Source organism: Oncorhynchus tshawytscha, unplaced genomic scaffold, assembly GCF_018296145.1.
Source record: "Oncorhynchus tshawytscha isolate Ot180627B unplaced genomic scaffold, Otsh_v2.0 Un_contig_135_pilon_pilon, whole genome shotgun sequence".
In the NCBI taxonomy this organism is placed as follows: Eukaryota; Metazoa; Chordata; class Actinopteri; order Salmoniformes; family Salmonidae; genus Oncorhynchus; species Oncorhynchus tshawytscha.
The window spans coordinates 112,352-136,956 of record NW_024609739.1 but is presented as its reverse complement, the minus strand read 5'-3'; the positions used below and the strand labels follow the sequence as shown (position 1 = coordinate 136,956).

At 43.6% G+C, this 24,605-nt stretch overlaps 1 protein-coding gene and 1 pseudogene across 1 annotated transcript; one reads left to right on the top strand and one right to left on the bottom strand.

Annotated features, from left to right (window-relative positions):
- Positions 1 to 572: 572 nt before the first annotated feature.
- On the bottom strand, positions 573 to 16,691 carry LOC121845679 (annotated as a pseudogene).
- A 739-nt stretch (positions 16,692 to 17,430) lies between these two features.
- Positions 17,431 to 24,561, top strand: depdc4 (DEP domain containing 4). Its single transcript, XM_024405987.2, has 9 exons — positions 17,431 to 18,919; positions 19,404 to 19,830; positions 19,938 to 20,086; positions 20,306 to 20,519; positions 21,189 to 21,427; positions 21,583 to 21,725; positions 21,907 to 22,032; positions 22,402 to 22,480; positions 22,778 to 24,561. Exons 1-9 carry the CDS (start codon positions 18,787 to 18,789, stop codon positions 22,975 to 22,977), a joined length of 1,710 nt encoding a protein of 569 aa, XP_024261755.1. The 5' UTR covers positions 17,431 to 18,786; the 3' UTR covers positions 22,978 to 24,561.
- The last annotated feature ends 44 nt before the right edge of the window (positions 24,562 to 24,605 follow it).

Sequence of the window (24,605 nt, the reverse complement as noted above, 5' to 3'; positions counted from 1 at the left end):
TTTCTCCAGAGATGTTCGATTGGATTCAAGACCGGGCTCTGGCTGGGCTACTCAAGGACATTCCTGTGTTCTCTGGCTGTGTGCTTAGGGTTGTTGTCCTGTTGGAAGGTGAACCTTTGCCCCAGTCTGAGGTCCTGAGTGCTCTGGAGCAGGTTTTCATTGCCTTTGCCTCATCCTGACTAGTCTCCCAGTCCCTGCTGCTGAAAATCATCCCCACAGCATGATGCTGCCACCACCATGCTTCACCGTAGGGATGGTGCCAGGTTTCCTCTTGATGCGAAGCTTGGCATTTAGGCCAAAGAGTTCAATCTTGGTTTCTTCAGACCAGAGAATGTTGTTTCTCATGTTCTGAGAATCATTAGGAGCCTTTTGGCGAACTCCAAGCGGAATGTGTTGAAAAAGTCAAGGGTTCTGAATACTTTCCGAAGGCACTGTATACATAAATATGAATGCAACATGTAAAGTGTTGGTTCCATGTTTCATGAGCTGAAATAAAAGATGTAAAACAGAAAGGAAAACTGCACACTGCTGCTCATGCTCCCAGGTGATATTTATTTACCATGTTTCGACTCTTAGGTCTTCATCAGGTAATAAAAGATACCAAAAAGTTTGCTGATGTCAACATTGTGAACAGTGTCCCCCACTGTGGCGGTGAGGTTGTTGTGGGTAGGCATAAGCTACAGACAACAAACACAGTTCAATTTTATCAATGGCAATTTGAACAGAGATACCGGGACGAGGTCCTGAGACCCATTGTCGTGCCATTCATCCAACTTTATCACCTCATGTTTCAGCATGACAATGCAAGGCCCCATGTCGCAAGGATCTGTACACAATTCCTGGAAACTGAAAATGTCTCAGTTCTTTTATGACCTGCATACTCACCAGACATGTCCACCAATTGAGCATGTTTGGGATGCTCTGGATTGATGTGTTCCAGTTCTCGCCAATATCCAGCAACTTCGCAAAGCCATTGAAGGAGTGGGACAACATTCCATTCAGTACATGACATATCTTTAAGGTCTTACAACTCTTTTCATTGTGCAGGAAATTCCTCACAACTGTACTTTCCCCCTCCCCCTTTCAAAGCATACTCAAAGGCTCAATAAGGACACAACCAATTTATCTTTCTGTCTGTGCAGTAAGGTTGTATGGTTTCCTTTTGTTTTGTGCTGGTAGGTAAACAATGCAAAAACAAATATATGCAAAGGGTTTGCTCTGTTTGGGCCATTGTAGTTTTTCTGTGGGTCAAATATCTGATTTGGGCAGTGGAGTAAATGAGTGCATATTCTGAACTGATCAAGCAGGTGGAAATGGTGTGGCTGCTGTGAGGTGGTCAACATAAATAATACAAATATCCACAAATCTTTAACAATATTTAAAATTCATTGCATTCTCACATCAATTTCAATTCTCTCAAAACTAAAAACAGTATAATGTTCACGGACAGCACTTGTACATTACATGATGTTAACATTTGAAAATGTTTGGTAACAAGTCATATTGCACGTTCCCCCCTATTTTCTCTGCCGTGTATTGTATTTATTTATCCTTTATTTAACTAGGCAAGTCAGTTAAGAACAAATTCTTATTTTCAATAACGGCCTAGGAACAGTGGGTTCAGGGGCAGAATGACAGATTTTTATCACTGTGTACCAAGATGGCATAGCAGTTCAGATGTCTTTTGTCCTCGTCTTGTCGTGTCCGAGATATATATATATATATATATCGTCGTGTCCTGTAAATATATATATATTTACAACTTTTTTCACATACATTTTATTTTTATTTTCCATCAACTCATCTTCAAAACACTCTCCTGCAACCCGCCTCGCCGATTTATATTTATAAAAAAGTATTATTTACCTCAAATCTGTAATCCTCCAAGAAGCTAGCCAGAAACTCCAAGAAGCTAGCCTGAAACTAGCCAGAAGCTAATCCAGAAGCTAGTTAGCTTCTTTACTGGCAAATCGTTAGTATTCAGCTAACCACGGTTTGTGGTCATCAGCTATCCTTTAGCTCGAAAATCTATCGCCAGTTTTGTACGGCGCAGCGCGGCTCGGAACGGAACATACCGGACCAATTTTTCTCTCCATGTCCCTGGATTTCAACTGCTCTCTGGACATTCATACCCGGATCTCACAGCTAGCTAGCTGCTATCCGTGTGACTATCGGCTTTCGTTGATTCCGGAGCAAACATCAATTATTCCGGAGCTAGCCAGCTCTGTCAATCACTCCTGAGTTCCATCAATCACTCCTGGGCTGCAGTCACCTATCCGGACCCGTTTTACTGCCTACGCGGAGCCCCACCGGGCCTTCACAACTGGACTGCCGACGTTATCTACCCGAAGGAGATCCGGCTGGCTCCTCCGTCGCGACGTTACCTGAACGCCCATCTGCGGCCTGCTAACCGTTAGCTGTCTTACCGGCTGCTATCTGAATAGGCAATCGGACAATTTATTTATTATTATGTTTTCTTCTTGGGACTCTATAACTATATCTATTGTTTTTATTTTTGTTGTTGTTGTGTGATTTGGATTAATCCCCTCTACCACATGGAACCCCACTAATCTACTGACGGAACGCAAGAGGTGGCTAACAACAGACCTCCATCCTACGCTAGCTTGCTACCGATGGCCTGGCTAGCTGTCTAAATCGCCGTGACCCCCAACCAACCTCTCCACTCACTGGACCCTTTTGATCACTCGACTAAGCATGCCTCTCCTTAATGTCAATATGTCTTGTCCATTGCTGTTCTGGTTAGTGTTTATTGGCTTATTTCACTGTAGAGCCTCTAGTCCTGCTCACTATACCTTATCCAACCTATTAGTTCCACCACCCACACATGCAATGACATCTCCTGGTTTCAATGATGTTTCTAGAGACTATCTCTCTTCATCACTCAATACCTAGGTTTACCTCCACTGTATTCACATCCTACCATACCTTTGTCTGTACATTATACCTTGATGCTATTTTATCGCCCCCAGAAACCTCCTTTTACTCTCTGTTCCAGACGTTCTAGACGATCAATTCTTATTGCTTTTAGCCGCACCCTTATTCTACTCCTCCTATGTTCCTCTGGCGATGTAGAGGTGAATCCAGGCCCTGCAGTGCCTAGCTCCACTCCTATTCCCCAGGCGCTCTCTTTTGACGACTTCTGTAACCGTAATAGCCTTGGTTTCATGCATGTTAACATTAGAAGCCTCCTCCCTAAGTTTGTTCTATTCACTGCTTTAGCACACTCTGCCAACCCGGATGTTCTAGCTGTGTCTGAATCCTGGCTTAGGAAGACCACCAAAAATTCAGAAATTTTAATTCCAAACTACAACATTTTCAGACAAGATAGAACTGCCAAAGGGGGCGGTGTTGCAATCTACTGCAAAGATAGCCTGCAGAGTTCTGTCCTACTATCCAGGTCTGTACCCAAACAATTTGAACTTCTACTTTTAAAAATCCACCTCTCTAAAAACAAGTCTCTCACCGTTGCCGCCAGCTATAGACCACCCTCTGCCCCCAGCTGTGCTCTGGACACCATATGTGAACTGATTGCCCCCCATCTATCTTCAGAGCTCGTGCTGCTAGGCGACCTAAACTGGAACATGCTTAACACCCCAGCCATCCTACAATCTAAACTTGATGCCCTCAATCTCACAAATTATCAATGAACCTACCAGGTACCTCCCCAAAGCCTTAAACACAGGCACCCTCATAGATATCATCCTAACCAACTTCCCCTCTAAATACACCTCTGCTGTCTTCAACCAAGATCTCAGCGATCACTGCCTCATTGCCTGCATCCGTAATGGGTCAGCGGTCAAACGACCTCCACTCATCACTGTAAAACGCTCCCTGAAACACTTCAGCGAGCAGGCCTTTCTAATCGACCTGGCCGGGGTATCCTGGAAGGATATTGATCTCATCCCGTCAGTAGAGGATGCCTAGATATTTTTTTAAATGCCTTCCTAACCATCTTAAATAAACATGCCCCATTCAAGAAATTTAGAACCAGGAACAGATATAGCCCTTGGTTCTCCCCAGACCTGACTGCCCTTAACCAACACAAAAACATCCTATGGCGTTCTGCATTAGCATCGAACAGCCCCCGTGATATGCAGCTGTTCAGGGAAGCTAGAAACCATTATACACAGGCAGTTAGAAAAGCCAAGGCTAGCTTTTTCAAGCAGAAATTTGCTTCCTGCAACACTAACTCAAAAAGTTCTGGGACACTGTAAAGTCCATGGAGAATAAGAACACCTCCTCCCAGCTGCCCACTGCACTGAAGATAGGAAACACTGTCACCACTGATAAATCCACCATAATTGAGAATTTCAATAAGCATTTTTCTACGGCTGGCCATGCTTTCCACCTGGCTACTCCTACCCCGGTCAACAGCACTGCACCCCCAACAGCAACTCGCCCAAGCCTTCCCCATTTCTCCTTATCCCAAATCCATTCAGCTGATGTTCTGAAAGAGCTGCAAAATCTGGACCCCTACAAATCAGCCGGGCTAGACAATCTGGACCCTTTCTTTCTAAAATTATCTGCCGAAATTGTTGCCACCCCTATTACTAGCCTGTTCAACCTCTCTTTCGTGTCGTCTGAGATTCCCAAAGATTGGAAAGCAGCTGCGGTCATCCCCCTCTTCAAAGGGGGGGACACTCTTGACCCAAACTGCTACAGACCTATATCTATCCTACCATGCCTTTCTAAGGTCTTCGAAAGCCAAGTCAACAAACAGATTACCGACCATTTCGAATCTCACCATACCTTCTCTGCTATGCAATCTGGTTTCAGAGCTGGTCATGGGTGCACCTCAGCCACGCTCAAGGTCCTAAACGCTATCTTAACCGCCATCGATAAGAAACATTACTGTGCAGCCGTATTCATTGATCTGGCCAAGGCTTTCGACTCTGTCAATCACCACATCCTCATCGGCAGACTCGACAGCCTTGGTTTCTCAAATGATTGCCTCGCCTGGTTCACCAACTCCTTCTCTGATAGAGTTCAGTGTGTCAAATCGGAGGGTCTGCTGTCCGGACCTCTGGCAGTCTCTATGGGGGTGCCACAGGGTTCAATTCTTGGACCGACTCTCTTCTCTGTATACATCAATGAGGTCGCTCTTGCTGCTGGTGAGTCTCTGATCCACCTCTACGCAGACGACACCATTCTGTATACTTCCGGCCCTTCTTTGGACACTGTGTTAACAACCCTCCAGGCAAGCTTCAATGCCATACAACTCTCCTTCCGTGGCCTCCAATTGCTCTTAAATACAAGTAAAACTAAATGCATGCTCTTCAACCGATCGCTACCTGCACCTACCCGCCTGTCCAACATCACTACTCTGGACGGCTCTGACTTAGAATATGTGGACAACTACAAATACTTAGGTGTCTGGTTAGACTGTAAACTCTCCTTCCAGACCCATATCAAACATCTCCAATCCAAAGTTAAATCTAGAATTGGCTTCCCATTTCGCAACAAAGCATCCTTCACTCATGCTGCCAAACATACCCTTGTAAAACTGACCATCCTACCAATCCTCGACTTTGGCGATGTCATTTACAAAATAGCCTCCAATACCCTACTCAACAAATTGGATGCAGTCTATCACAGTGCAATCCGTTTTGTCACCAAAGCCCCATATACTACCCACCATTGCGACCTGTACGCTCTCGTTGGCTGGCCCTCGCTTCATACTCGTCGCCAAACCCACTGGCTCCATGTCATCTACAAGACCCTGCTAGGTAAAGTCCCCCTTATCTCAGCTCGCTGGTCACCATAGCATCTCCCACCTGTAGCACACGCTCCAGCAGGTATATCTCTCTAGTCACCCCCAAAACCAATTCTTTCTTTGGCCGCCTCTCCTTCCAGTTCTCTGCTGCCAATGACTGGAACGAACTACAAAAATCTCTGAAACTGGAAACACTTATCTCCCTCACTAGCTTTAAGCACCAACTGTCAGAGCAGCTCACATATTACTGCACCTGTACATAGCCCACCTATAATTTAGCCCAAACAACTACCTCTTTCCCAACTGTATTTAATTTATTTATTTTGCTCCTTTGCACCCCATTATTTTTATTTCTACTTTGCACATTCTTCCATTGCAAAACTACCATTCCAGTGTTTTACTTGCTATATTGTATTTACTTTGCCACCATGGCCTTTTTGCCTTTACCTCCCTTCTCACCTCATTTGCTCACATTGTATATAGACTTGTTTATTCTGTATTATTGACTATGTTTGTTTTACTCCATGTGTAACTCTGTGTCGTTGTATCTGTCGAACTGCTTTGCTTTATCTTGGCCAGGTCGCAATTGTAAATGAGAACTTGTTCTCAACTTGCCTACCTGGTTAAATAAAGGTAAAATAAATCTTGTCAACTCACGGCTTTGATCTAGCAACCTTTTGGTTCCTAGTCCAACGCTCTAACCACTAGGCTACCTGCCGCCCCAGATTGTCCTTTCAATAAATATTGAGGGTCTTATTTTGTCGACATGATGATCGAAGCTTGGCTGCCATTTGATAAATAAAATCATTCTCAAACTTTGGTCCATAATAATCTCATCATGTCGTAGACTATACCCACACTGTGTCTACAAGCTGTTGACTAGACTACACCTGCCAATATCAGAGTGGGCACTATTGTTATACGTACGCACCATTTTTTGTGACAAAACCATCAGTTGGCCTAGAGTTGAAAATAGAATTGGAAACCCATTTAACCTGTATTTTTTAATTCAGTTTATGGGAATTTAACAGCAAAAGTAATTTGTATGTGCGCTAAGTACTTACACACAGACTTGAATCTGCAACATGTCAATTTGATGGAAACAACTGATGGGAAAATACCTATATTGTATTTCTGCAGATTTTACAATATTCGCATGGAAATCTCTCAATTGGATGGAAACCTAATGTTAGGTTCTAATTTTTCAGAGTAAATAACCCATGGACACTAGAGAAGCTTTAACCAAGTTTAATTCTATCCCAAAGGTTCTGTACAGCTGTAATCAGACAACCCAACATTTGTCCCATCCAGATATTTATATTCCACTTAAGACACTTCCTCTATCCAATCCTTACAGTTTATGCCCCAACAGGAAGAAGGTAACCAGATAGTACCCTGATTACTCCCTTAACTTCTTTGGGGTAAGGGTCAGTATTTTCACATCAGGATGAAAAGCATGCCCAGAGTAAATGGCCTGCTACAAAGCCGTGAAAGTGCAGTGCGCCAAATTCAAACAACAGAAATCTCACAATTAAAATTCCTCAAATATACAAGTATTTTACACTATTTTAAAGATAAACTTGTTGTTAATCCCACCACAGTGTCTGATTTCAAAAAGGCTTTATGACATCTGATTATGTTAGGTCAGTACCTAGTCACAGAAAAACACAACCATTTTTCCAGCCAAAGAGAGGAGTCACAAAAAACAGAAATAGAGATAAAATGAATCACTAACCTTTGATGATCTCATCAGATGACACTCATAGGACTTCATGTTACACAATACATGTATGTTTTGTTCGATAAAGTATTTATATTCAATCTTAGTTTACATTGGCGCGTTATGTTCAGTAATGTTTTGCCTCCAAAACATCCTGTGATTTTGCAGAGCCACATGAATTTACAGAAATACTCATCATAAATGTTGATGAAAATACAAGTGTTATGCATGGAACTTTAGATAAACCTCCCCTTAATGCAACCGCTGTGTCAGATTTCTAAAACACTTTACGGAAAAAGCACACCATGCTATAATCTGAGTACGGCGTTCAGACACAAACACAAGCCATACATGTACCCGCCATGTTGTGAAGTCAACAAAGTCAGAAATAGCATTATAAATATTCACTTACCTTTGATGATCTTCATCAGAATGCACTCCCAGGAATCCCAGTTCCACAATAAATGTTTGTTTTGTTCGATAAAGTCCATGATTTATGTCCAAATACCTCCTTTTTGTTTGCGCGTTTAGTTAAAAAAAAATCAAAATTCACGACGCGCAGGCACACTTAGTTCAGACAAAAAGTTAAAAACATTCCATTACAGTTCGTAGAAACATGTCAAACGATGTATAGAATCAATCTTTAGGATGTTTTTAACATAAATCTTCAATAATGTTTCAACCGGAGAATTCCTTTGTCTGTAGAAATGCAATGGAACGCAGCTAACTCTCACGGGGGTGCGCCTGAATGAGCTCGTGGCACTCTGCCAGACCCATGACTCAATCAGCTCTTATTCCCTCATCCTTCCCAGTAGAACCATCAAACAAGGTTCTAAAGACTGTTGACATCTAGTGGAAGCCTTAGGAAGTGCAATATGACCCCATAGACACTGTATATTGGATAGGCAAACCTACAAACCTCAGATTTTCCACTTCCTGGTTGGATTTTTTCTCTGGTTTTTGCCTGCCATATGAGTTCTGTTATACTCACAGACCTCATTCAAACAGTTTTAGAAACTTCAAAGTGTTTTCTATCCAAATCTACTAATAATATTCATATCTTAGCTTCTGGGCCTGAGTAGCAAGCAGTTTACTCTGGGCACCTTATTCATCCAAGCTACTCAATACTGCCCCCAGCCATATTAAACAAACAAACAAATGAACAAACAATCACCGCAAGGTGTACAAATTCAGAGACTTATGGCCTCGGAACTATGATCACACAACAAAATGCCATTCCAGCTGAATCTGCCGTCTTGTTCAATGGCAGATGGAGCAGCGTTGGTTTCTCCACTTCCCCCTTCTGGTTCCTAAGAGTGTAATAGCACAAGACTTGGAAAGCAACAAAAAGACACACACACATAACAGCATTAATATTGTGATAAGCTCTGCATATTTATTTATGCTAATTCCTTCCACCCTTTCGTCCATTCTAGAATCCCATTCCAGAACAAGACAACATCAAATGTAAATGTATTTAAAAAATAAAACCACAAACCCTAAGGCCTTCTGCATTTACAATGATTGTTCGGTCATATAATTTAAATGTGTTACCTTTAACCATATCTACATGTACATACTGCCTCAATCAGCCTGACTAACCAGTATCTGTATGTAGCCTCGCTACTTTTATAGCCTCGCTACTATATATAGCTTGTCTTTTTACTGTTGTTTTATTTCTTTACCTACCTATTGTTCACCTAATACCTTTTTTGCACTTTTGGTTAGACCCTGTAAGTGAGCATTTCACTGTTGTATTTTGCGCACGTGACAAATAAACTTTGATTTGATTTAGAATCCATTCCCCTGGCATTTCGCCTAGAATCTTCATCCCAAAATACGTTTTCTTGTGGCAAATTTAGCCAATGTCTCATCGTAAGGAATCCGCAATATATACATGTGGTTCCATAACACTTTCTCTCACCAAGGCAGCCGCCATTTTGTCTGCTTTACGATTACCTGTGGCAATTTTATCTGTACGACTAGTATGAGCTTCACATTTTACCACTGCTAATTTACTGGTTAACTGACATTATTCTAATAATACATCTACCTCCAGACAATTATTATTGGGGTTCCTGTCGCTGTTAACATGCCCCGTGGTGACCACACTGTACTCAAATGATGAATTACTCCAAATGCTTACCACACACAGCATGCCCCTTTTCTCTAATCCCTTCTGTGTTCATGTAACTAGAGCCATCTGGATACAATACTTTTCCTGATTCCAATGCGGTCTCTTGCAAATCAGGCCTAGGTTTCAGAGTAATCTGATCTGGGTCACACGTATGCGACTCACCATCCTAACAACGCAGGATTAAAAGCACAAATCTTATGAAATTGTAGATTTTCCCCATTTAACGTTAACTCCCAGTTTGTCCATCTTGCACTAGTAACAAGAGACCCATAAGGAACTTTGATGTCAGAATCCAGTCGATAACTCTCAGTCAAATTGAACAAGTGTTCAACACCAGGGATCCTGTTTGTGTTAGCCGGTGATTCTGCATTCCACCACATCCATTTCTGGAACCATGGACGTTGCTCTTGGGGCATGTTCTTCAGGTCTCCATGGATGTCTCTATGGTGGAATATGACACCGTGTGCCTTGCTGTAAAGGTTTTTATCCATTGTTAGGTGACAGCCTTTGATGTTAAAGTAGACACAAGAGTCTATGTCAAAGGTGTGATCAAGTGGCCAGATCAAAATGATAGTCATCCTGAATGGTTGTCTGGGCATGGTGTGTTTGGTTCACCATCTGGTTCCTTGCCCTACGTACTTGAGGACAACAAGCCTTTCCCAAGTGGGATGCCTGGTCGATAGGGCATGAGAGGAACTTGATCTGGTGTTTGTAGTACATGAAGGATAAGCGCAGTAAGAATGTCATCATCAGAACAGGCCGTAGAACACCCTAGGAAGCTGGAGTGGACATACCTTGACCCTTTGAAAGAGAAAAGAGTCCAATCAAATCCACTCTAGAATATCAACAATAGCCATCTTATAAAATGACATTACACCATGGAATCCAGGGAAGAAAATACACAAGGGATGCAAAACGCATCACTAGTGAAACATACCAACATTCAGTGCTGTTGATTAATTCAGCATTCATGTTGACCATGTGTCAAACTCATTCCACAGAAGGTTGAGTGTCTGTAGGTTTTTGCTCCTCCCTTGTTCTTCAATGATTAATTAAGGTCACTAATTAGTAAGGAATTCCCCTCACCTGGTTGTCTAGGTCTTAATTGAAAGGATAAACCAAAAACCCGCAGACACTCGGCCCTCCGTGGAATGAGTTTGATACCCCTGATATGGACTCTCTTGTTGTCCTATACGATGACGTACACTACAACCCTCAAATGCAACTCTGGACCTCGAAACCAGTTCCACTGCATTCTTTCATGGTTCCCTTCTATTCAGGGACTGATTTAGACCTGGGACACCAAGTGGATGCAATTACTTATCAAGTAGAACAGAAAACCAGCAGTCTCTGGACTTCGCAGTGTACGAGTTGAATACCCCTGCACAGCAAACCATGTGCACAATACGTAGAGCTATGTTACAGTACTTTTGTGCATTTGTAGATTGGCCTGAGGGCATTGTTGGGAGTTACTGTGTGTGGTGATAAGTCTGGATTTTTGCAGTTTCTGTTTTTAAAAATAAATACTTATAACATTGTCCTCTGTGCACATATTTTCAAATAAATGAAAGGCAATACTTTTCATTTCCCCCCATCTTTTTGAACACTTCTACCTAAGGTAACTCCTCTCCCTGTTCAGCGGCGCTTGGCGTCGCCAGTTTACTAGCCCCTACCGATCCCTTTTTATTTTTCTGGTTGTTTTGTCTGTGTTCCTTTTCACACCTGGTTTCAATTGCTTTGATTTCTGTGGGTATATAGGGCACCTGTTACCTGCCGTAATTCGTGCAGGATTAAGCTTGTGAGTATTAGCGTTCAGTATTCTATGCTGTTTATTGTTTTCGCATTGAAGTATGTGTATGTAGTGTCGGCACTGTGGTTGTTCCTCCGTGTACTGACACGAGTTTGTTTTCCTTCGAGCGCGTTGTTTGGACATTCATCTGGGCCAATTTTGTATTGGTGGACTATGAGTACAGATCTCTACATTAAACATGCTTCTCAAAGAAAAATCCCTGCTCTCCTGCGCCTGACTCCTACACCTCTCACCAAGACGCACTTTATCACAGTATAGGTTCAGCAATTTCTCATACAAGGAACAACAAGGTCTTAGACAATACCAAACCATGTTATCACATCAAAATCATATCAAGCATTACTCCTACGGGGACTAAAGAGAATCCACTGGGACAGCTCGCAACAACTGCCTGAACAAACAGGACACAAAAAACAAACTGTAATATGGGGCAAGTGTCAACCCCGACCTGCTGCTGTTACTTCAAGGTTTGTTGGCAGACTACACTCAAATGGTGCATTGTCTCCACCTACGGTACAGGGTGGTGAGAGAAAAAAATCTAACCTGAGCTGAGGTACAGCACTTTTTTTATTTGACCTTTTATTTAACCCGGTAGGCCAGTTGAGAACCAGTTCTCATTTACAACTGCGATCTGGCCAAGATAAAGCAAAGCAGGGTGACAAAAACAACACAGAGTTACACATAAACGTACAGTCAATAACACAAAAGAAAAGAAACATTTGAAACATCTGTACAGTGTTTGCAAATGTAGAAGAGTAGGGAGGTAGGCAATAAATCGGCCCTAGAGGCGAAAATAATTACAATGTAGCATTAATACTGGAGTGAAAGATGTGCAGATGATGTGCAAGTGGAGATACTGGGGTACAAAAGAGCAAGAGGTTAAGTAATAATATGGGGAGGAGGTAGTCAGGTGTGCTATTTACAGATGGGCTGTGTACAGGTACAGTGAGCTCAGACAGCTGATGGTTAAAGTTTGAGAGGGAGATAAGATTCCAGCTTCAGAGATCTTTGCAATTCGTTCCAGTCATTGGCAGCACAGAACTGGAAGGAAAGGCGGCCAAAGAAAGTGTTGGCTTTGGGGATGACCAGTGAAATATACCTGCGGGAGCGCTGCTACGTGTGGGTGTTTTGGTGACCAGTAAGCTGAGATAAGGTGGGGCTTTACCTAGCAGAGACTTACAGATGACCTGGAGTGAGTGGGTTTGGCGAAGGACATGTAGTGAGGGCCAGCCAATGAGAGCATACAGGTCGCAGTGGTGGGTAGTATATGGGGCTTTGGTGATAAAACGGATGGCACTGTAATAGCAAACTGGATGTAGTCTGAGTAAAGTGTTGGGGGCAATTTTGTAAATGACATCGAAGTCAAGGATCGGTAGGATAGTCAGTTTTACGAGGGTGTTTGGCGGCATGAGTGAAGGAGGCTTTGTTGCGAAATAGGAAGCCGATTCTAGATTTCATTTTGGATTGGAGATGCTTAATGTGAGTCTGGAAGGAGAGTTTACAGTCTAACCAGACACCTAGGTATTTGTAGTTGTCCACATATTCTAGGTCAGAACCGTCCCGAGTAGTGAGGCTAGTCGGGCGAGCAGCAATCGGTTGAAGAGCATGCATTTAGTTTTACTAGCATTTTAAAAGCAGTTAGAGGCCACGGAAGGAGTGTTGTATGGCGATGAAGCTCGTTTGGAGGTTTGTTAACAGTGTCCAAAGAAGGGCCAGATGTACACACAGTCGTGTCGTCTGCGTAGATGTGGATCAGAGAATCACCAGCAGCAAAAGCGACATCATTGATATACAGTGGGGAGAACAAGTATTTGATAACACTGCCGATTTTGCAGGTTTCCTACTTACAAAGCATGTAGGGGTCTGTCATTTTATATCATAGGTACACTTCAACTGTGAGAGACTGAATCTAAAACAAAAATCCAGAAAATCACATTGTATGATTTTTAAGTAATTCATTTGCATTTTATTGCATGACATAAGTATTTGATACATCAGAAAAGCAGAACTTAATATTTGGTACAGAAACCTTTGTTTGCAATTACAGAGATCATATGTTTTCTGTACTTCTTGACCAGGTTTGCACACATTGCAGCAGGGATTTTGGCCCACTCCTCCATACAGACCTTCTCCAGATCCTTCAGGTTTCGGGCTGTCACTGGGCAATACAGACTTTCAGCTCCCTCCAAAGATTTTCTATTGGGTTCAGGTCTGGAGACTTACTAGGCCACTCCAGGACCTTGAGATGCTTCTTACGGAGCCACTCCTTAGTTGCCATGGCTGTGTGTTTCGGGTCGTTGTCATGCTGGAAGACCCAGCCACAACCCATCTTCAATGCTCTTACTGAGGGAAGGAGGTTGTTGGCCAAGATCTCGCGATACATGGCCCCATCCATCCTCCCCTCAATACGGTGCAGTCTTCTTGTCCCCTTTGCAGAAAAGCATCCCCAAAGAATGATGTTTCCATGCTTCACGGTCGGGATGGTGTTCCTTCGATTGTACTCATCCTTCTACTTCCTCCAAACACGGCGAGTTGAGTTTAGACCAAAAAGCTCTATTTTTGTCTCATCAGACCACATGACCTTCTCCCATTCCTCCTCTGGATCATCCAGATGGTCATTGGCAAACTTCAGGCGGGCTTGAACATGCACTGGCTTGAGCAGGGGGACCTTACGTGCGCTGCAGGATTTTAATCCATGATGGCGTCGTGTGTTACTAATGGTTTTCTTTGAGACTGTGGTCCCAGCTCTCTTCAGGTCATTGACCAGGTCCTGCCGTGTAGTTCTGGGCTGATCCCTCACCTTCCTCATGATCACTGATGCCCCACGAGGTGAGATCTTAGCTGGAGCCCTAGACTGAGGGTGATTGACCGTCATCTTGAACTTCTTCCATTTTCTAATAATTGCGCCAACAGTTGTTGCCTTCTCACCAAGCTGCTTGTCTATTTTCCTGTAGCTCATCCCAGCCGTGTGCAGGTCTACAATTTTATCCCTGATGTCTTGGCCATTGTGGAGAGGTTGGAGTCTGTTTGATTGAGTGTGTGGACAGGTGTATTTTATACAGGTAACGAGTTCAAACAGGTGCAGTTAATACAGGTAATGAGTGGAGAAGAGGAGGGCTTCTTAAAGAAAAACTAACAGGTCTATGAGAGCCGGAATTCTTACTGGTTGGTAGGTGATCAAATACTTATGTCATGCAATAAAATAAAAATGAATTACTTAAAAATCATACAATGTGATTTTCTGGATTTTTGTTTTAGATTCCGTCTCTCACAGTTGAAGTGTACCTATGATAAAAAAAATTACAGACCTCTACATGCTTTGTTAGTAGGAAACACTGCCGATTTTGCAGGTTATCAAATACTTGTTCTCCCCACTGTATACAGAGAAAAGGTCCGGACAATAGGCCCTCCAATTTGACACACTGAACTCTATCTGAGAAGTAGGGCAAGTTGCTACAGGGGGTGCTGAGATGTTGGCCAGGGTAGGGGTAGCCAGGTGGAAAGCATGGCCAGCTGTGGAAAATGCTTATTGAAATGATCGATTATCATAGATTTATCGGTGGTTACTATCCTCAGGGCAGTGGGCAGGTGGGAGGAGGTGCTCTTATTCTCCATGGACTTTAGTGTCCAAAAACCTTTTGGAATTAGTGGTACAAGAAGCAAATTTCTGTTTGAAAAAGCTAGCCTTAGCTTTCCAAACTGACTGAGTATATTGGTTTCTGACTTCCCTAAAAATGTGCATATAACGGGGGCTATTCAATGCTAATGCAAAACGCCACAGGATGTTTTTGTGCTGGTCAATGGCAGTCAAGTCTGGGGTGAACCAAGGGCTATATCTGTTCTTGGTTCTACATTATTTGAATGGGGCATGCTTATTTAAGGTGGAAAGGAAAGCACATTTGAAGAGCAACCAGGCATCCTCTACTGACTCTATGAGGTCAATATCCTTCCAGGATACCCTGGCCAGGTCGATTAGAAAGGTCTGCTCACTGAAGTGTTTTAGGGAGCGTTTGACAGTGGTGAGGGGTGGTCTTTTGACCGCTGACCCAGTGCACACGCAGGCAGTGATCGCTGTGATCCTGGTTGAAGACAGCAGAAGTGTATTTAGAGGGCAGATTGGTCAGGATGATATCTAAGCGGGTGTCCATGGTTATGGATTTGTGGTTGTACCTGGTAGATTCCTTTATGTTTTGTGTGAGGTAGAGCGATGGCATTAATGTGGGGATTCAGGTTCTCTGAGAACTTGCTGTTCTTTACCAGGAGGAAGGTGGGAGATGAGGTATGCTTGAGGTTATATGGGAGAAACTTGGAGAGATTGGGGGCCTTCAGGATCCTTCGGGGATACTTTGACTGACCTGGGCAGAACACGTTGAGAGAATGGTGGAAATGTGTCAGAAGGTGCTAAATGTGATGCGTTGTCTGACGGGGAAGGAGTGGGGGGGCTGGAAGACCATGTAGCGTTCTCACGGGGAAGGAGTCATTGAGGACAATGTATGTTGCATTGGTCCGATCTGTAATAAACTATGGCAGTGTAGTGTATGGTTCAGCAGGCCAGACCTCATTGGAAAGGCTATATCGTACAGGGGCAAGGACTCTGAATATGTAGTGGGGTGTTTCGGACCTCCCCAGTGTCTGAACTACAGGTGGAGCTGAGACAGCAGCTGGGAATGAATTATTGGATCAACCTACAGAGACATGGGGTGTCTCATCCTGCGAAAGGGATTTTACAGGTAAGCTGGGAACATGAGTGAAGACAGAACACAAGCTTTGGGTGGGTGGGTAATACCCAGGTGAAGGTGATGGGACTGTATGGAAGGGAGTTTAGTCCAACGGTAGCTATTCCTGTGAATCCACCATGGCTACTCCCACCCCCAGTAGTTGATCTATAAGTGTTGGAGAGACTACAGAAAGACATGATGTTTAAGAGACGTCTGGATACTGTGTATCAGGATTTTGTAGCCATTTACCCATATGGTTCAAAAGATCCAAGGACAGGACGTACTGGGTCAGCATTGAAGTGCAGGAATGTGAGGTGGCAGTCAGGAAATGTATTACAGATCATCTGGCTGTATATACGGCGGAGCTGATGGCCATACTGTTGGTCTTGCAGTGGGTGGAGGAAGTCAAGCCAGACAGAGTAGTTATTTGCTCTGATTCATGTGCAGTGTTGATGATTCTCGAGTCCTTTAGCTCACGTAGCAGACAAGACCTGCTTTAAGAGATGTTACAAACTCATTGCAGGATTAGACAAATTAGTATACAGATATGATTTACTTGGGTCCCAGCCCATGTGGGCGGGAGGGCAACGAGGCAGTTGGCTAAACAAGCACTTAGTAGTGGGAGATTTTGAGGTTGTAGTTCCAATGAGCAAGGCAGAGGCAAAAAGACTGATATGGACCGTGATGGTGTAGAGATGGTAGGAGCAGTGGAATAGAGATACTAAGGGCAGGCAATTATTTAAAGTACAGAGGAAAGTCGGGGAGGCCGGCAAGAAGGGATCAAAGAGAGGAGGCTAATGTTTACAAGATTAGGGGCGGGACACAGTGAGTTGAAAAATACCTTAAATGTGATGGGAAAGCATCCATCAGGAAAGTGTGATTATTGCCAGGAATTATTATTATGTGATTATTGCCAGCATGTATTGCTACACAGTTGGTAATATGAAAGGGAAAGAGAGAAGCTGAGCCCTAGTATGAGGGAGAAGGGGATACAGGAAATGAGTTTTTAAAGAGTATACTGAGTAGAAAGTCATTATATATAAACTCAAATATTTTATATTTTTTTAAGAGCAACAAGGCTGCCAGGTAGGATTTAGTTTCTCCCGGTCTCTGGCCCACACTCCAGTACAGTAGGTGTCAGTAATGCACCATAACGTTGGATGCCAACTGCCAATAAACCCCAATGAAGAAGTAAAATGGTAGATAACTATGCATGGCAATGAACTAGTGCACTTTTTCCAAATCACACTGTGTAGCATTTAGGTTATAATATAAAAATATAATAGACCAGGCTAAGGCTGCACCATTACATGCCCAAGTTATCAAACTTACCTTGGTATCCACAATGCCAGGAGAAGATACAGTATTGTATCACACTGTCTACGTAAACCATCCAGGTGTGGAGATCAGTGAGTGACTGAGTGAAATGCCTTATCCCTAATACGTACCTTTCAGAGAGAGGACCAGGTCAGGTGAAAAGACATGGCTGCATTTTATGTTTTCTAATCACCTGGGGTGTGTTCAGTTCGCCTCAACGGTTGCTACGTTGCGTGATGGTTTGTACTGTATGACACGTTTTCCCAAAATGGTGCGCACTGTTCTTTAACAACCTTTGAAGTACGTTTGGTGGTTGTGACGAGGTGTGGCCTGATCAAAACGGGTCTGAAATGGAAGTGAATAAGGGAGAATTATCGGAGGTGGCATGTGTAGTGAAGTTCATATGTGGTTTAAGGGTGGGTGAAAACAAAGTTGGGTGCAGTGGAATCGGTGAAGGTAACCTGAAGTGGTCTTGTGATAATTGTTTGTGTTTCTACCGGTCAGAGGGAGCGGGCGCTTCACGCCACACTAATTGGGAAGGGAGCTGTGACTTGTTTTGCTCTCAAGAAAAGGGCACCATTGAAAGGAGTGACTACTGGGGTAGCGGTAAATGTGAAAGTGGACCAGCTGAATGGAAAGATTCCCAGAGTTTGTGATGCTTGTCGTTTGGTGCGACGCAAACATTGTGGTGTGAATGTAAAAATAGAAGTCATGGTCTGTTCTTTTGAGTTTTGATGTTAAGTATTTGCCCGACAAAGTGATGTTAGGAAATTTCAGTTATCCCGTGCGAGCCTTTGTGCAGAATCCATTACGTTGTTACAGGTGTCAAGCTTATGAGCATCTGGCAGCAGTGTGTAGGTGTGAGGTTCCTACGTGTGAGAAGTATGCAGAAGGACATGCAGAAAACAAAGGAATGAGTTGTATTGGGGAAAGAAGTGGTATGTGTTAATTGTATGGGTGCCTATGGGGCTGAGGATCAGAAGTGTCTGGTGAGAGGCACGTTGAGGTTACCAGGGTTAGAGTAGTGTTGAGGAAGATCCTGGGAGGATTTGCTTTTTAGCGCTCATCAATGGACCGCAGAGATGGAACTTAAGTCACAGAAAATAGAAGTTGTGGTGGCAGCTGCAGAGAAGTATTTAGGTGTACGAGATTTGACGTCAGAGTTAGGTTGTGTTGAGTGGTGGTGTCCAAACCTCCCAGGCCATTGGCCTGAGGTTGGACCAGATAGGGTGGTGGGTTTTTAATGTGTAGGGTTAGATGGCAGGGCATTTTTTAAAATGTATTTTCCACTCAAAGTATAAGGGATTTATACCTTAGTCTAGTTGGTGGCGGTAATGCAACATTTATTGGATGCCAGCCGCCGTTAAACCTCAACAAAGAAGAAGCTACGTCACATCCTTTTTCACCATGGCGGCTGATTTAACTCCGAGGTTTAGACGATTGAACAGTCAAACACGGAGCCTTCGTGAAAATGTTCAACCAGGTGAGAAATTGACATGAACATCCTTAGGTTATAAACCGTAACATGCTTTCAACTTTTTGTTTTCATATCCAAAAATACAGCCAGCGTGCAAAGATGTGTTAGCTCAACTTGCTAGCCTAGCTAGTTAACGTCGTTAGTTAAACTGCTAACTAGGCCATTGTAAACACATTCTAATTTAGCTAGCTACATGTCATGTTTTTATGGCCACAACCCTTATCTTTGACTGAGTAAACTTAAGTTAAACGACCATACTAGAGGTGTGTTATTAATATTGAAGTGAAGGGTAGCTAACGTTAACTAACTAGATTCAGCAATGTGACGACATGCCACAAAAATCAACAACCCCCACAAAAAAAAAATCTGAACTGACAATCTGCTGTTTTGGCAGATTAGAACTCTGTCGTGGTGTTTTTATTTTGCATGCAGCCGCCATACTGTTGATGAAATATGACTGAGTCTACTACCTGAATGTGTCATCACATAGGATTCTCTGGGCCCTTCCACGCTACACAGCTGTGGCACAACATCATCCAGGCGCTGCATACACAGGTGGAGGTGCGACGGCGGCGGCGCCACCTGTGTGTGCACCCTGACTGCTTCACAGGCTCGGATGCAGTAGACGCTGTGCTCAGCTACTTGATGCAGAATGTCTTCTTCTGTGCCAGCGAGGTGTCACGCCTCAAGGCCGCCAGGCTCTGCCAGGCGCTCATGGAGGCCAAGGTGTTTGAGGCGGTGGGGACCAAGCTGTTCCGCCGGGACAAGGAGGCCACTTTCGAGGACACGGGCTGCAGCCTCTACCGTTTCCAGGACTGCAGCTCGCTGCCCGGCCCAGCCAGGAAGGCTGGAAAGAATGGGGACACCGAGAACATGGCCCCTGAGGACTTAGTGAGGAAGAGGAAGAAAGGCTCTAGGTTTGTCTGAGTCACAAACATGCACACGCATACATTCTTTTTGGTTTCTCTCTCTCACACACGGTTTTACTATACCTCACTATATCATCACTGCTCTCTCTCTGCAGACTGAGTGAGCTGAGGACCATCTCCAATCCCCTGGCGCTGGGCCCCTCAGACCGGAGGGTAGAGAGGCTGCTGAAGATCATCAACCTGCAGCCCTCCCTCCCTAAAGACATTACCAAAGCCCCCACCACCATCTTCCTTTCAAAGACAGGTGAGATGACAAAGCCTGGCTGTCTCCACCTGGCCATGTTGGAAATGACTATATTGGAAAAGTTAATGTATTTTTATTTTTTCCTGTTTCTTTTCCATTCTGTATCCCTCCATTCCTCTTTCCCCCTCCCTTTCTGTCTCATCCTCCCTTTGTCTCACTTATTTTTTCTTTCCCACTCTTGCTTGTCATTCTACCCCCCCCTCTCTCCCTTCTCCTCAGTGGTGGAGGAGGTGTGGAAGCAGCAGACGTTGCTTCAGCTGCTGCAGACGGTGGAGCTACCCGTGCTGGACTGTATCCTGGCGACTCCGACCCGGGGGGCCCAGCCCCATCCCCAGGCTGCCTCCCTGCAGCTGCTGCAGAGCCACCACCAGGACCTGGTCATCTCCAACACCTGCCTGGACCGTGAGCTGCCCCAGACCCTCAACCTTCCCGAGTTAGTACCTAACCAGCCGCCATATGATTTAATGGAAAAGATACTAGGAATTGTAAGCATTATTTTGTTGGTCAAAACCAGGGATTGGACCTGGTTTATGGAACAGAACACTGAGAAAGTCATTTGAGGAATGGAAACTGAACTGGGAATGAAAGTGATCTTGTGTTCCTGAACAGAAACATTATTTTCAAATCTTTAGAATGGGTTAATAATATTTTTGTTCCAAAAATATTCTTAATATCTAGAATATAATTTGGTATAAAGTTATAATGCTATTAATAGCCTAAACACATTCCAGTTCATGTCATGATGTTCAGCGCTTCAACCCGAGCTTGTCTCTTTCTGCCCCTGCCGGTAATAGTGCAGGTGTGAGATGCGACTGAAATATCTGACCAATCAACATGTAAACAACTAGCTTACGCTTCCATAGCAATCTTCTCTATCAATGCTAATGTGTTGAGTAAATTAATGAGCTATTTTGTTTAAAAAAAACTGATTTCACTGAATGAAAAGGAACAATCTGAACCGGTTCCGAACTTTTTCTGGTTGGAAAACTGGAACGGAACGAAAAAAGATAGGAATATTTATTTTGGTTCCAAATTATATTTAAGCTCTTTTGACATTAAAAGAAGGCCCTGAAGTTGGCTTCCTCTCCCTGTGACACTGTAGGCTGGACGCATGGCTGGTGGCAGCCGCTGACTGCCTGGAGCTCTTCCCTGACCAGCTGATCGTGTTGGCGGGGGAGCACCTCCTCCAGCAGGGTAGTACCACAGAGGGGGCAGAGAGGCTGGCCGGCCAGAAGAAACTGCTGTTTGACACCATGGCCAAACACTACGGAGGCCAGGAGAGGTCCCCGCTGCTCACCGGACGCTACCTGGACATCCACACGGCCATACTGGACCTGCTGGGTGAGACTGGCTGGTTGAGGAATTATGGTGGGGTGTTGTGTGATTATAGTGTTTTCATCATGTTAGACCGACCCCTGTGTCTGTACATGTCTCTTTGACATACACTCCCACCCACTCTCTCCCTATTATTCCTCTTCCTGTGTGTGTGTTCTCAGACTGTGGGAAGGTGGATGATGCTGTCAGGGCCTATCAGCTGTGTCTGCATCTGTTGGAGCCTGCTGGGAGAGATGAGCTGAGGAGGCTCCTGGCCTTCATGGCCACAGCAGCCCATCCGGATGCATGCCGTCTGCACAAACAGGTAATACCACTCCAAAACCATTGTTTCTCAAATAATGGGTCAGGGCCCAATGATAAATACTATATACATCAGTGGTGGGCCAATCATACCCTGCGATGGCGGCTGTGGGTGTAGGTTTTTGCTTCAGCCAAAGTGGTAACACTGGTGGTCCACTGTGTGACGGACCACTCAATATGTCCAGACAGACAACAGGGCCCTGATCAGCAGGACATTTCTGAAGGCCATCGTGCAGAATAAAGAGCTATCTCGTACCCAGAGCGAGAGGCTGCTGCTGTTTCTGATGGACAACCACACTCAGCTCTTTAAGGTAGGCACCTGAAATCCCTGATCCTCTTCCCTGGCCCTCTTCTGACAGACCCTCGCCCGCAGTCCTCCAATCCAAAAACGGAAATAGTAGCTACAGAGGGAGGCTTTTAAAATCAGGATTTGGACACCTTGCCCTTTTAAAGTCAGGCATCTGAAGACTTAATTCTGTACCCTATTCTTGAGAGTGTAAGCTGTACTGAAACGGTAGGGAGGAGGTACTGAAACGGTAGGGAGGAGGTACTACAACGGTAGTTTCAATTTGTTTGTTGTATTTCTGACATTGCCTGGTACATTAAGTGCAGCATGTATATCATTTGTTTGTGAATAAAGTAACCTTTTATCAACCCTTCTCTATCCATAATGGAAATAGACCCCCACATCGCTGATTGATGCTGTGAGGAGAACACTGCAAATCCTGCTGCAAGGAAGAGATCCGAACAACATTGCGAGTGAGTTCAATCCAACTTGAGTACATTCAGCCCCACTTGATACATCATTTTAGGACTTGGTGATCTACAGTATATGCCCTTTTGTGGTTATGCTATTATCATAACAGTACTACATAAAATAGTGAGTCGTCCCTAATCTTCAGTAATGAAATAAACCACCATCAGTGTGGTGTTCACTAGGCACGAAATGAAAGAACTGACAAACTACCAATGAAAAGCTAATTTCTGTTTTCTGTGATGTGTTCCCTAATAAACACACCCCTGTATTGACACCCTTCTCTTCATCCTGTGTTGCAGTGTTTACGTTCTGCCAGCAGGTGTCGCTGCAGCAGTATGAGGATCAGTGCGAGGTGGCCACCCAGGAGAGCCTGAAGCAGCTGATCAGGGACATCAGCCTGAGCAAGGCCCTGTCTGTCAAGGAGAGGAGGAGGCTGGTCAAGGAGTTCCAGAAGCACCATCCCATAGTCTTCCTCCAGCACTTGTCCTCCACTTTCTAGGGGGGGAGATTGGATTAGTTATAAGAAATTCCAGGTATAAGTGTTCAACTTATCAATCAGAGGGTAAGGTCATTCCAGGGCTATGTTCAGTTGCTAAATGTTCTTGAACATTACAGATTGAAGTGAGCCCATGTGATTCCTTATTCTACATGTCAGAGGCATGTTTGATCTACATAGCGTATTTATATCTGAACGTTCAATCCTGCTGAACGTGCCCCTGGTCTACACAAGGGCATACTACATAGGGGGTGGGCCTAGGGGTTGATTTTGGAATTGGGCAGTAGGGATCCTTGTCGCCTTAACAAGCGCGTTTGTTCTTCGTTATGCCAACATTTTCCACAGTGCTGGCAATAGTTTTCAGGAATGCATTTGCACTAGTTTGTTGGCCATAGTATGTTCTCATCAACACTAGATGCTAGTGGTATATTAGTAGCAATTGTTTTGTTCTAACAAGGATAGATGCACTTACCCAGGTGCCTCAAGGGTTTATTTCTGGTGAATGAGAGCATTCTCTGCTTTCCTTAGCTGATGCCTGTCAGGAAAACCTTTGATTTTGTTGAAACCTACACAGTGGGAAATGTGTGTAATGTTGGTGAAACATTTTTCTAAAACTAACAGGCATAGGATCTAACTGAATTTATTCAGGGCTGGTTTTGGTATCAAGTATCTAGTTTTCTCAGGTAGATTTTAATTTAGGTACTGTAAATATAAGTTTAGGCTGGATATTAAGCTTGAACAGGAATCTCTTTTGACGATTAAGCATTACACTTTATTTCTATACCTTAAATGAAATTGAACTCACTTGTGTTGACAGTCTTAACAAATGACATATTGTTTTGGATTTTGTTGACTGTATCTTATAACTGGTAAGGGAATAATGCTGGTAAATGTAGCACTTTTATATCTGTACATTTCTGTTGGGGACAAACTGAATTATTTGAAATGGTATTCATTTAGTTAATTGTGGAACTGTTTCCCACTGCTGTCAAGAACATGTTTCATTTCTGTTAATCACAGAGTTGACACTATTCTATTGGATTGTAATAGGCTTTGATTGCATGGGTTTGCAAGTTTAATCATAAGTTGGAATGTTTAAAATGCAGCCAAAAGTTTTTACTTTTGTAGTTTGTTGGCGTCTTACAAATGAATGCTTCGTCTCAAAAGTGCCATGTTTTTAGCATAACTTGAAGGAGTGCATTAACTTATTGGAATGAGTGTAAATCATACAATCCAGGGGTGTATTCATTAGTTGCACACCCTAGCAAAAAAGTTGTGCAACGAAAATAAGTTTCTGTTGGACAAATTCAAATTGGTCCCTGTTTGTTTCTGTTTTCCTCTGGTTCCTAGTGAATACGTTAAGTTGTTGCAACATTGGTACAAAGTTTTAAATTCTAGAGCATTTTCTATACAGCTGCTGTATGTTGCTGCCTAGTTTTGAGCTTTACATATTTTAGTCAACAGAATAGTACACATGATCCGTAATGTTGCAGATTCAGGTTTTATATTTAATGCTTGAATTGTTTTGAAATGCACTTTGTTGAAAAACTATTAAATACAGTACAATAAGACTTTCATTAAACATCATTGGAAGTTCCAGTTCTCATTTGAGCAATATTCAAAAGGGTGTA